The 14,203-nt window shown below is 39.7% G+C and overlaps 1 protein-coding gene across 7 annotated transcripts in view; it reads left to right on the forward strand.

The window, feature by feature from the left end:
* Nucleotides 1-14,203, forward strand: part of LOC5521960 (stAR-related lipid transfer protein 13) — a 33,281-nt gene that overhangs the window by 8,487 nt on the left and 10,591 nt on the right. For 3 of the 7 annotated variants that reach the window (XM_032367350.2, XM_032367348.2, XM_032367355.2), the window contains one exon: nt 3,659-3,701. In XM_032367350.2, the coding sequence (XP_032223241.2) occupies nt 3,659-3,701 (43 nt within the window). Of the gene's footprint in view, nt 1-3,658; nt 3,702-3,742; nt 4,481-5,436; nt 6,816-8,652; nt 10,471-10,514; nt 13,105-14,203 lie in introns of those variants that run through there. The other 4 variants (XM_032367354.2, XM_032367353.2, XM_032367352.2 and 1 more) reach the window with 4 other exon arrangements.

The raw sequence follows: 14,203 nt of genomic DNA on the forward strand, positions 1-14,203 counted from the left end.
CAACACATTATATATCTCTATACTAAATTTGTGCCGACTCTTTAAAATTGCATCTTACTTAAAAATGCTTTTCAACTTTCTTTTGTGAGGAGTTCCCGCGGAAAAAAACGAATTAAAGAATATACATAAGTGCGAGAAAGCGAGGGTGGAAGATCATTTCCCTAATAATCGTGACAATTAATTTTAGTTTTGTGCATTTAGCGGTGGTCACGGTTGACATGTGGTGTGCCACAATGATCAATTTGATCACAGTCATTTCTGCGATCTTTTTGCTAGGTCTTCCGTTTTTTCCTCTTTAGAGAAATGGTACAAGATATTTGCGATGGGAGGGAATATTTGAGAATCAGAAAAAAAGCTTTGTTTGTCTTCATGGTGCAGTTAAAATAATCTAAATGATCCTATTTTTTCCTTTTTTCAAATCTAAGCATCACCACCTGCTTGGAAGTATGGTTGTTAATGGAGATTCTTTAATAGAAATGTGTCTAGACTCGAAGAACTTAAGATTCGTTTGACCTAGATCAGAAAAAATATACTCTTCATTTCAAAGTCGTCACAGGCAGGACTTGGAGCTTGTAATCTCCTTTCTGCATCTCCTTATGTTTATAATTTTTCCCAGCGGGTCGTGTTGATTTTGTAGCAGGGATTACCAAGGAACACATTGTCTGCCAATACTCCAATTTCACGAGCGCTTTGGGGGATTCATTTAGTTACTGGGAAAATGCATAATAGAGCACTATTAACAAATGAACCGGATTTCCTTAAGAACCACTCCAGGGAGGATGATCAAGCTTCAAATAAAGTGACGCGGTCAGATTTGGGTTCCCTGTGGAATGAGTTGGTGAAGACGATGTTAGCAAATTAACTTACTTTGATGACAAAATCTAATCTAAACTCCCAGAAAATGGGGGTGAAAAGATAAAAATATATTTCCTTTTAGGTATACCATGGTCACAGAGCCTTGAGCAAGAGACAAAAAAATATCAATAGCACGTTTTAGGCTCTGGAACCTAAATGCTGCAATGAATCATAATCAAATAGATAAAGGCATTTCCTAAAGGCGGAACTCTCGATTTCAAATTTTTAGTGTGGTAGCATGCGTGATGATTCAGGCAATATTCTTGTTAATTATGACATAAAAGTCAGATCCAGCAATAAAACTTAATCATTTAAATTAACATTTTCGCACATAAAATAGAACTGTTGTAAATATTCAGTGTTTATTTTCCTATTTACCATTTTACACATGCTTTTTATGCTTCTAGGCACTCGTCACAATACCGTTTTAAGGTTTTCGCATTTCAATTTTTGTAAACTAGGATATAAAAATAAACTTGTAATTATAGGCGTATATCGTGTGCTCGTTATCGCCTTTCATTCATAAAATGGTAAATACTTGGCTCTTGTATAACAATTGACAGTGCCCGCAAGAGATTCCTGGACAATATTTTCCCCTTATTATACTTTGAGCAGTGGACAGCGCGGTAAAGTAGAAACGGCGCGCAGCGGTAAGAAGGTGTCGGCGCTTGGGTGCTCTCAGTCGCTAGCGGTTTTATGTGCTATCGTCATCAATATGATCTAGTTAAAGCCGCATTGTCACCAGTTTACTTCCGGTCGATTACCTAACAATATCCGATGATTTTTAACGAAAAACGCGAAAAATATTACAAAATATTGAAAGCAGTTTGTCTATTGGAAGTTTCTTCGAGGATGTGATTGATAATTTAGAGCGGATGGCCTGTTAAATATCTCGGATTCTAATAGATTCTTTTGAGGTTTCCGTCGGACCTCCGGAAGTAAACTGGTGACAATGCGGCTTTTACATTCCAGCCACACCAATTCCAGGAAATTGACTATTAATTTTTTTGACACTAATTGGCAGTGATTGACAGCCGAGTGAAATACTCTATTTCTTATCTTCATGACCAAACACTTCTCATTTCCGCCCCTCGGCAGATATGGGCATTTTGTGGTAAATCCTATTTCACCTTTTTTTAATCCGCGTGTGTGAGTACGCGGTGAACAGTAAGTGAAGATCCGAGCTCTCTGAGCTTCGAAGAATAAAAATAAAAAGCATCTGATTCGCTCGGAGGTTTTCTATATCGAACAAAGTATTGACTGGATAATTTCAAAGTTAAATTGGTTCCCAGCGTTGAAATTTTCTCTTTTATCTCGGCATACTCTTATGCCGCCGGCCGGATCTGTGACGTCTAAACATCACAAACCTTAAATATGTTTCAGAAACAACAATACAAACAAACAATGATTTAGAAATAAACAATTAATGTTAAGAACCAATGCTGTTATTGCGTAAAGCGGGCATCAGTGTCTCGTCGTCTGATTGTGGGCGATAGAGCGACCACAACCCTATAATATTTCCCCCACATTTTACCACCGTGTCATGTTTACACTACCTACGTGCTAGGGCCACCGTAGTGGCTTTGGCTGTGTAAGTAATCATTAGGATAAGTCGCTGATGGCTTGCGTGTAGCGCACGGGCTAGTATGGGAACGTAGAACTGGCACCCAGGGCATGGATGATAGTGCACGAATTGCGTAACTCATATTTGATATCTTTATAGATAAGCCAGTCTACCCGACTGTGTCCCTTGTCATGAGATAAATGCCTTGTGATTAAACAGCATGTTGGTAGATGTACCTTCAGAGCTTCTGGTTATGCCGCGAAGTTGGAGGTTGTCGGAGCTACAGGTTAACAATAAAACGTCTTAAAATGATTTAAAATTATAACAACTTCGTGGTCAGACAAAAGAAAAGGCATTTTAGGTGGTGATTTACTCCCAACGAAATATTGCTTTTATCACACTTTATCTTGACTGTGCTTTGATGTTTCTTGAAAGTAAAAACAGCTGCACATTTTGATCTCCTGATCAAAATCGTTTGTAAAAATACACTAAATTTCCCAGTGAGCTTACACTCTTTATTAATAGTTTCGTGTGTGGTTTAATTTCACTATCATAGGATAAATATTTTAGGGTTGAAAGGTTTGAGATTCGCTGTTAAGATATTTTTATATCACATTTTCTAGATCTATGCAGCTTTTCGTAACGATGGTAGTAGATAATGCAATGCAATAAAAGGCGTTATGCAGAAGAAGATGGTTCCCAGTGATTAAGGTTTCCCACATTACCTAACCTACCTCAAGTTCTAAATAAAAAGACATAAGTTTTTAAACATGGATTACTAATTGGAAGTTTTCTCTAATTATTTGATACTTGAAACACATGCTTTTAATTATTTGAGATAATTTATCAAAAAGCAGCTTTCCGTAACGATGGTAGTCAGATAATGCAATGCAATAAAAGGAGTTATCCAGAAGATAGTTCCCAGTGATGAAAATGTATCCCTCATTACCTAACCTACCTCAAGAACTAAATAAAAAGACATCAGTTTTCAAACATGGATTACTAATTGGAAGTTTTCTTTAATTATTTGAAACACATGTTTCTTATTATTTGAGAAAATTCATCAAAAAGTTATCTGATTTTTTGGGAAGTAAACATGTTAAGAATTTATCTCTATTATCATCGAGGGAGGGGTTTTTCACCCCCTCCCCTCCCCCCCTAAGCAGTCCCAGGGCAAGTTGAGCCCGAGCTTGGACGGTCTGCCCAATATAATAGCTAACACGACAATTTTTCTTATAGTCGTATGAAGGAGACTCCAAGGAGAAAACAGCCAGACTAGCAGGTGGGTAGGGTACTTTTATTACAGGGTACTTTGACAAGTCATTCTCCAGAGAACGTCCGAGCTATTCAAAATGCGACTTTTAACGTGAAAGTTGTTCATCTTCCAATGTCTAATATACCGCTCCCAGGAGTCAAACAGCATTCAAAACTAAATACAAATAAATGACGTCTTAGGCCACTTGAAAACTGTCACGAGTCCATCTCTGGGACAAACTCAAACCGTCTTCGACACTTCACACTCTTTTTAGCTTTCTAAAGATTACAAACATAATTGCGTTTTGATCGCCATCCACCGATACACACAACAGCATAATCGTCTTAGGATTATCTACTAAGCAAGCCGAGTATATATCTTTAGCAAACACTCGCACAGCTTTGAGCATAAGCCAAGCGCGCCGGAAGCCGTACGAATAGGGCCCGGGGCTTTGGGGTTTTCCGGGTTCTGAACGTTGATACGTGCGGCGAATAAGAATAAGATTCCTTTTAGCAGCTATGACATATCACTCAGAAAGCCATAATGGTTGCAATCAATGATAACAAAGCTTACGGCAAACGCACTTGCCGCCCGATACACTAACGAGCACGTAAATCAGTTTACACAAATCCAGTGAGTCAACCCATGCCGGCAAGAATTTCAACCTCGCGCGCGAAACGAATAGTCATCACAAAGCGGTTTTTGTGCTTTACGGAAAATGAAATTGATAAGGACGCTGGAAAGGAGTGGAGAGTTGGTCAAGCTTTATAAATTATTGTGTATGGCTGCAGCAACGTCAGCAGAAGGTGAGTCAGATGAAGGACCCTTTTACCCTTCTGCTTGATCTATAGTCGTGCTAAAGCGTATTTCACAACAATTGGTCTGTCTGGCATTCATATCGAGGTTTGCATCCTATACCCTCACTTGGCACTAGAGAGTAAAGGAGAACCCATAAATGCAAGTTGGGAGTTTTTACTTCGCTAATTGGCTCGCGGCGATCTTGATTATGTGTTAGCTTTCTGGCGCGTTTAGTTTAGGTAAACTCGAAGATTGGAATCACCTTAGACCTTTGAACCATGCAAAAAACAGTGAGACTTTTCTCACCTCCTTCTTGCCGTAAAGGTTAAAAAACATAGAGCTGGGTAAAGGGGTACTTGGGTACGGTATAACCGTCTCAGGTGATTGTGACGCATGCGTTAGTTTTCTGGCGCCGTCTTACTCTTCGATGAAATCGAAGATTGAAACCAGTTAGCACGCTTTTGAATTTCAAATGTCCATCCTTAGGCTTAGACACACTGTAGTTCAAATAACGCTGACAGATTTGTGCACATTCATGGGAGATCTTTGTTATTGGAACCACAAGCAAAGCACAAAATTGCATCCCCTAAAATCATTCGATGAATCTTAAGCTTTTTACTTGGTATTCTTTGTAGCTATGGACACGTTTTCTTTCGTACTGAATTCTCCTTGAGGTTGTAAATATATTTCGTTGTAAATATATTTCATTCTGTCGTAGAAAGACTTTGTTTGCGAGTTTAATGTGTGGGTTTCCTGTGGCATATTCCAAAGGTATGCCACGGGATCAAGTCGTGTTTCAAATCAGTTTTAAACATGAGACATGTAGTCAGTAATCGGTACTTAGCCCTTCTTTTGATTAAAACGACAGGACGTTAAGCAGGACATAAAGCTTGCAATGTAAAGTGTCTTTAGATTTAGTGATACGCTATTTCTGAGATTGGGCATTTTTAGATTTTCTTTTAAATTCATTGCTCTAGGGCATCTTTTTTTACTATACGATATTTTTAATGAATTTTTTTGTCTAAGTATCTCCAAGCTTTCACACAAGCTTTTGTAGTCTTGACATGCCTGAAGCTTTCGGTCACAGGGGGTCAAAGTAGTGAAGAAAAAGAGCCATTAGAATTGTCATTATTCCGAGCTCTAATTGACAGCTTCTCATCCAGATACGGTACTGAGAGGGTACTAAGCACTTCTTTTTAGTTAAGCTGACAACTAACAAGACATAATTGGGCGAGTCGGAGTGGTCCTGTTGAACTTAATTACTATTTTCTCTACTTTTGCGGACACGTCTTTAAGAGGACTTCATTGCCTTTGTCGGAGCTACCGTTCTACTTCAACACCGCAAGTCTCCCTTAGACTGGCTAAGGGTAGCTGCCCTTCGTTAGAGTCACGCTTACTTTTAAAACATCCCTCCCCCATGTGGTTAGACTAGGATTGGTAAAAACTTAACCGTGAGCTTAGCGATAACCTGAAAGCGAATGAGTCAAGTTGCTGATTTTGATACCATTGCACTGCGCAAATTATCGTTCCGGAGGACAGGCTTACCAATATTACTCGAACGCAAATAGTTTCTAATATCTTTCTAGGGTTAGAGTTCACAGGGTTCCACTGTATATTACAGGGCAAAGTAATAGGCTAAGTGAGTGGTACGATGTTGTCTTGGTAGGCTGCGCACATATTGTTTTTTAAGGCGGGCATTCACCTGAAAAGCACCAGACATTTTCTGCAAAATGCTTCACCTAAAAAGATACTTAGACCTGGCTTTTCCCTGTACAAGACCAGGTTCCGTTTACCAGGCGCACCCACTTTGGAATAAAAGGTGTGCATTTTATACATGTGTAAACGATGGGGCAATTTCTAGCAGTCCGCATGTGCATATGCTATTGGCACTTATAAGGCAAGAGATCGCTATCGCCTCTTTGGCGTGTTGACTGGCGTGTACGTCATCCATCTCCCCTTGCACCTCTATCTATGGCTGTCATCTCTCCGTCCCTGTTTTGTATATTTTCATTACAGTCGAGAAGCGCTGTATCTTGCTTGATAAGGGGCTCCTTTTCTATTCTTCTTATCAACGCCCCAGAGAATGTTTTCCCGTCTCTCCGCCAATCGCCTCCTCTCTCGTCTCGCCTTGATTGAACCTTCAATCTTGTCAAATAACTCGGGCCATAGCTTCGCATCCCGTCCAAGATACAACCCCATCCTTACGAGCCTTCAGAAGCATCTGGCTTGCCTGGCTTGTTAGATTTGTAGCCATGAAGTGTGTACCCGCGTTGAAGTGCTCTTGCTCTAGGCCAACGTATCTGATAAGCTCGATGTGCTTCCGAGCATCGCTCTTAGGATCAGGTCTGTATAGCTCTCAAATAGGGATTTACATGAATATCCTTCCCATAACAGTTAACACGCCTTTGGTAGAGCATTACGCTGCTGACGGGTCAAGTGCAGCGAGAAATGTGTCCATTTGTTTGGCACGAATGATTGCCTGACTGGACGTCTCGCTATTTGATGCTCAAATTTGTGGCGTGATAGTTCGCTCATATAGAGCCTCTGACAGCCGCCATTTTGCAAAACACCCAGTATAAGAAAGCATCTATTTCCATCAGCTGATTTGTAGAAGCTTTTGCGATATTTTCGATTGAGTTTGGAATGAAGTATAAAACTTTAGATTGTTATTTCGATTTCTTTACATAATTTATCTTCCAATGTTCAGTGAAAACAATAACAAAGGTGCGTCTGACTATGGCTCTTTAATCAAGAATGCTTTAGTTATCGAACGAACGCTAGAGCGAAACGCCTGCTCGAAGGCTATAATATGTGAGTAGTCCTTTCCATACTCGGTATAAGACCTGGAAATTTCCGCGGCTACTTATCGAAAAAAAAAAACACAAAGCCATCAAATGCGCTTGTGCGCACAAAATTGTCCATGTTTACAGTATTGTCGATTGAAAGTGTCCAAGTTAGGTGAATTTCGCGCAAGATACTATTGTTGAATAGTATTTGTATTACGGTAGCGTGAGGGTTTTTAAATGATCTTATCCTGTCAGCTCTTCTACGCAAGCGCAAGGTAACAGTGCGCGGACCACAAAATTATGCAAATCCTGTAGGGAAAGCAACACTCAAATTTACAAAGATAAGCGATACCGAATGCTTGCAAGGCAGACGCGATAACAAGTCTAACAAGCCTAACACTTACGATAAGTAACATGATTATATAAGCAGCAAGCCCTGTACATGCAGCACCAGAATCGCGGACAAAAAACAGCCAACACTGATCACCCAGCATGCAATGCTGGAGCTGCTTGGGCAACGTGTTGGGGGTGGGGTGGGGTGCTGTGAAGCGCTCGCCAACATTTCCTTTGACTTGTGGTCAGACGATGAGTGTTTTTTTTTTGCTTGATGTCCACGCTTCATATAGAGGGTTCCCGCTAAACAGGGTTCTGTTTAAAAAAGGATTGTTTTTCTTTCGAAATCAAAGTATCCTTTCTTTTGGGAAGCCGCATAAGGGAAAAGAGAGAAAATAAAATAAAAGTCGTCAAAACAGTGCTCTTTTATATAATAACTTGAAGCTTATTTAAAAAAATAGTTGGCATGTTTACCTAAACAAAAAATACTTAAATAAAATTCGGCCATTAAAATGCCAGCATAGATCATAAATAATCCCTCGCCCCACCCTTCCTGATGTTTGTTCCTATTTTTCCTTGAACACGATCTTCTACCGACTCGTAAGCCAAAATATCCGTGACGACATTCGTCCACCCATCGGCAAGCGCTCGTGGGAACGTCGGCGGAACGGAAATATGGATTGGATCCACATGACCTGTATACTATAATGCAGTCTAAAGTTTAAGCGCTTCCATGTGTAACAATAATGTTGTTATTATCATGTCATCCGCGATACACGAAGCAGACAATGCTTTAAGACTTCTTGGATTGTTAAGGAAATTTTAATTTCGAAGAAATACATTTTTGGAATCTCCAGAGATCTTACAACAAAATTAGATTAGTGAAATTTTTAATCACTTATTCATTTTCGCATACCGATTTTGATTTTATGTTTGGCCAATAATTTAAAATTTAAACATATGAACATTAAGGCACGACTCTAGTTAACGTTTTATGTTCTTTTTTATTAAAAAAAAAGAATTAAATCACACCCCTTGTGTTTAACAGCTGTCATAAGGTTTTCCGCTCAATTTTTTCCGCTAATAGAAGTTTTTTTGGGGTATCGCTCTACAAGAGGCCAGTAGAGTGCAAGACTGTGGTTATCCATTTCCCCTCATCACACAATAATGATTACTCTAGTATGAATAATCATTCGGTTGACGTGACACGCCTGTCACGTTGTGAGTCGTGCGTGACAGCCACATTAGTGTTCCCCCGCAGATGATGTTCACTTGTTCGGGAGGTAAAAACTCACACCATGAAAACGTTCCCCGGAAAAAGGGGGACCTTTGCCATCAGTCAAAGTAGGCCAAACACGTCATTTTAGCATCCATACGAATACTTACAAAAAGCAACCATTTCAAACGGATTATTAATTCGAGAGAGTGAAGTATTCTTAATCAAATCATGGAAAAGTATCAGGCTTTAATCGTGGATGTTTTTTTTTTTTTGTTTCCTTGCGAATATACCCTCGTATAGTGGTTTATTGGTTTATTGACATTCCTAGCCCTGTGCAAAGAGCTTTAGCAACTGCCAGCATTGCCGGCACGGCCAAGCTCGGCAGACCATAAGACATAGGACATATATTGTCGGATAACTTTGCAACACCTCCTGAAATGGTGCACAAACCACGCTAGCTGAGCAAACAATGTTTTCTCAATGCATTTTCAATGCCAAAAATGGGTTAATCTCTTAAAAAAAAAATGTTTGGGGCGAGAAACTCTAAGGTCGATTCTAGGGATCTCCCTCGCTCCGCTTGTAGAATAAGTCTTAAAGCGTCAGGTGTCGTATTTGAGTTGAAAGGGAAATTCTATCAGAAAGAATAGAGCAAACATCATTTTTATGTTGTGTCACCTGAATGTATTTTTTTTAACTTTACAAGTTCAAGGATACATAATTTTATTACATTAAGGATAAATAACATCAACTAGGCTATAATATGGTAGATGGAAAGTGAATCAATGACATAATACTTCCAGGACTTAGCATACGTGGTCTGCTCTTTCGGTTTCCGTACCATCCGGTAATCCTTTACGGATTCCTGACGTTCCTACCTGTTGCGTTAGGTTCCAGTGAGGATTTCGCCACAAACCGTATAACAATCCAACGATGTGTAAAGATATATTTATTCGATCTAGAATGAATGAAAGTTATTTGATTTACATTGATTGCATGGAATCAAAGCTTATTTACAGTTATTCAGACTCACAAATTAACTTACTTCTGTGGCGTATCCGATCGTGTTTTCTGATTCTCAAAGTCCTGGTTAGCTGTAGGTTTTGTAATCGTACTGGTTAGCTGTATTTCAGAGTTCCGATCTCGGTTACTGTTGATCTGACTGATTTACAATGGAATATAATCACGTGGTTGAAATCGATATTAACGAACTGTCACTTGTCACTTATGTAATAGAATTATACCGAAACACTACCTATTTTCAGCTTCAATTCTCTATCACCTATTTTATAAACACCGTGCCTCATAACAATTATGAGCGGAAGTAACGCCATTTGAAATTCACTTCCTGTGACCTGATCCAAATGATAAATACACTCGCCCAGCATACGTCATAAATAAAGACCAACACCTCATAGAAGTCACACTGCAAAATCACCTTCAGACCAGAGCCTTGACCGTCGTCATAAAACTACAAGATTTCAAGGTATTTTTGCCGTCTCAGCCGGAATAGAGATAGCTATTTAACGGATATCAGGGAAGACTGGATAGAAAGGTTATCGTCTGTCTGGGATGCGAATTTCTGTTCTGATGAGATCATATTCAACGCGGTCGATTGACACGATGGACGAGCTGGTGGAGTTCACTGCCATGCTAGAGAACGGTATTTAACCCCTGATATTCACCTCTTGTTGCTATAATCACTATCTCTTATTCACCTCAAATCCCTACGTATTCCAGCCGCCCTGAAAGCCTAGCTGTCGCTATATAGAGTTATTAAGTACCTAGGAAGATGGACTCAGGACTTTGCTCTGTGAATCAAATTTGATTGTTCACTCTTTAAGGTCAAGAACAGACTTTTTAGCTAAAGTTTTTCCAAACTTATTTAAAGTTTTTCAAGCATTGTTGCTATTGTTTGAATCGCGCGCATATTTACCTCTGTTGATCCTTAAGTTTATTGGACGAACAAAATATGTGCCTAAAAGTTTCTAAAGACTTCCCTCATTTATATGTGGGATTTCATATGACCCTGAAATTATTATTATTATTTTTGCTATATTGCCCCGATTCGGGCCTTAAATTAAACTTAGTACCAGAAAAAACCCCAAAGATTTTGCCGTTTATAAATGAGTTAGAAAACAGTCATTCATCCAAATCAATTATGACACGTTACCCTTGAGCAATTTCTAAAGGACTACAAGTCAAACTAACTCCTTTGAGAGTATGGGAAGTTTGCATGTTGAGCAGCCTATTATTCCGGTCAATTTGTCTCAGCAGGCAATTAACTGATATCTGCAGATCGGAATATTCCAGCTCAGGTCAAGTCTGGTTGAGGTATCGCTGTCAATACCTCGCCATGTATTTCATCTTGTTATATCATAGAACTGATAGCCTAATCTTACAAATCATGCGCTTACAAGACGCGAAACCTAAAGGTACAGGAGATGCATTGGAGTATAGTCAGCGAAAGGTTTTTTTCTCACTAACATAAGGAAGAGTTCTATAATTTTTTTTTTATTAATTAAGACTAATATCTGGTCACTAACCAACAATGTACATATCTTTTATGGCGTATGTGCTGATGCCAGGAATCGAGTATAACTAGTCATCCTGATGTGCTTTTTACCTATTACAGAGACCCTTGATGTTAGTGAATTTATCATTTAATATAATTTTTATATCGTTATTATTAATTTTGGACAAAATTTTGATATCGACCCATGTATTGTGCAACATGCAGACGTCATCCATGTGACTCCATGTGATAACATTCAATCTCTTATTGTTCAGGCAGTTTTTTTTTCTCGTTAGTATGACAAATCTCGGCGCTATGTCAAAATTTTTATGCACACCAAGTTCTACAAACAAGCAACTAACCACAAACAAACGAACAATTAAATGTAATCCATTCTTTATGGCCTAAAGACCCAAGTAATTTGAAGCATGTTTGCTTTTTACGAGCTTTTCTAAATAAGGTGAACTAAAGGGGTTGAATTAAAAATCGATTAATGGGTTATGATGACGGGGATTTTTTGATGTTTGCAGCGCAAAAGCGGAGCTCAGAGAATTAAATATATTTCGATGGATTTGGTCACGCAACACAATGTGGAGGTCACGTGCACTTGGTACGTCCACCGTGACAGACCACTTCCCTTGTTTCTTTTTTAAATAATAATAATAATACCTCGGTAGTAGCAAATGTTGTTGGTAGCCTAATAATTGAGTTAGCCCGGTTTTGAAAATCTTCTTATTGAAAAATGCTAAAATCAAGCTCTTAATTAAGGTTGAATTTTTGACGACACCAAAACAAATCCAGGACTTCAAAGTTGCTTCGTTCCTTGATGTCTATTATAAAGCTGTTGCAATAGCAATCTGGACAACCTAAACGAAAAAAAAAAAAAAAACAATGATTGGTCATTTTACAAATGCGACACTTTCTTTAGATCATTCAATAGTATCAGTATGGCGGATCGGAGCATGTGCTAAGCACGTGAAGGTGCTTTTGGAGGAGAAAAATATTTAGTGAGTATTCTTTTGCCTGATGATTTTAGTCTATTCCATGATGAGTCGTTGTCATTTTCATAGAAAAACGTGTAACTACGATACTACTTTTTATAGGAGTATTTTTTTAGGCGGTCGTGTTTTTGTTTGTTCCTAAGAAATAAGTGCACTAGAATACGTTTGGGTCCTCAGTCAAAAAGACTAGGCAGAACACACTTAATTAATACTCGCGAAAGTGAACAAGCAAAAACACTTTTCTACTTTTCATCACCCTCTCGCCGGAACTCCACGATTAAGTGAAATCTTTGCCTGACATGAATTCAAACGTTTTATTTCGTATTCGTGTGTGCATGAAATGTGTGTTCAGTTTGTCTCTTTTTTTTTGAAACCCAAGAATAAGACCATCATAAGCAAGATAATAAAAATTGAGCATGAAGTGCGTGACGTTTATTTTGCGTGACAAGCGTGACTTCGTCATTCCAACATGATTGACAGCTTTTGGCCCTTGCCTCTTGCGGCAAGTCTTCCTAGTGCCCAGGCATAGTGGCCGCGCTCAGCATCCCAGAGCGCGCTGACCGCTCCGCTTGAGCTATTTCTTCGGGCAAAAACAAAATGAACAGTACACGGACAGGTTAGAAGAACACTATCGAAACAAGAGTGACAGCGCTCCGCCGACTATCACCGCACTCATGGACAATGGCACTAACAGATAGGACGAATAGACCGCCAAAGGAACACCGAAAAATGTTACAGCGTCTTCTCGTGAGAAAAAACAAATCCAAGGCCCCGATACGAGGTAATAGTGTCAATAATCACGGCCCGAACAGATTACTCCACTTCTAACGCGCAATGCGCTCGCTCGTTTGCGCCTGGCTGAGTATAAGTGAATCGTGGCAAGGATTTAGTGCATTATTACACGCATGTATTGACCATACGCGTCGTGAACGGGCTAACACGAGCGGGCCTTATTCTCTTTGTCACAAGCTTGATATTGTGTACATTTTCGAAACTCTCAAGATTCTAAGTCGTGTTGCTATTCCCTGGAGTACCCATCTCGACGCAGACTAGCTCTACACGGGCTAATATCGCTTGCACTATTGGTAGTCTATAGCAGAGAGCGGGTATTAACACGCGCTATTCCACGGCTGCCCCATCGCACGCTAGATGTTCTTTTTACGCATAGAAAAGCGTTTGAGTATGGTTGGAATTTTATCCTATTAGGCATTGTGTGACCATGCTGGTATTTGCCCATTGTAGCCATTAATCAAAGGATGGGCAAACAAGAGCCTTCTATTTGTCCTGCCGGTACTCTAAATACTACTCAAAGCTCACCCATCCCAAACTGAAATAAATCCGCGAAGGAATGCTACACTGTTAACTCGCGTTGATCAAGAGGGATCTCGATGGATCGGGTATTAAATCGCGCTCGGGCGGCCTCGGGAAAGAACGCAGTATAAATAAAAAAAATTCTCATTTGAATAAGAATGGGATAATTTCAATGGCATTTAACGGTTAGGTGGTTGTGAACGGAGGTTCGCGTAACGGCGTTAAGCTACGACTTGGCATTTCCCTGCAGTTTTTTATTTTGATTTGCTGAAGATTCGTGAGACGGGAAGTCATCAAAGCTGATGACGAGCCGTTTAAGGCCATTCGAGGCAATCCCTCACGATCGCAAAACCACCAATGCTCGGGCTCTACACGGCTAATCAAACGCTTTGTTATACGCTCTATTCGCGACTTGGGACTAATCACGAAAGACTCGCAGCGCTAGGTAATGTTCGATTTGAGGCTCTTGGTGTGGCAAGGAGCTAGAGCTGGGTAACTTTACACCATCAGTGCGGTCTCAATCGCCTCTATCGCTATCCTCAAGTGTGAAGCAGTTTTTGACACCCTTC

The sequence above is a fragment of the Nematostella vectensis genome, chromosome 10 (assembly GCF_932526225.1).
Source record: "Nematostella vectensis chromosome 10, jaNemVect1.1, whole genome shotgun sequence".
Classification (NCBI taxonomy): Eukaryota; Metazoa; Cnidaria; class Anthozoa; order Actiniaria; family Edwardsiidae; genus Nematostella; species Nematostella vectensis.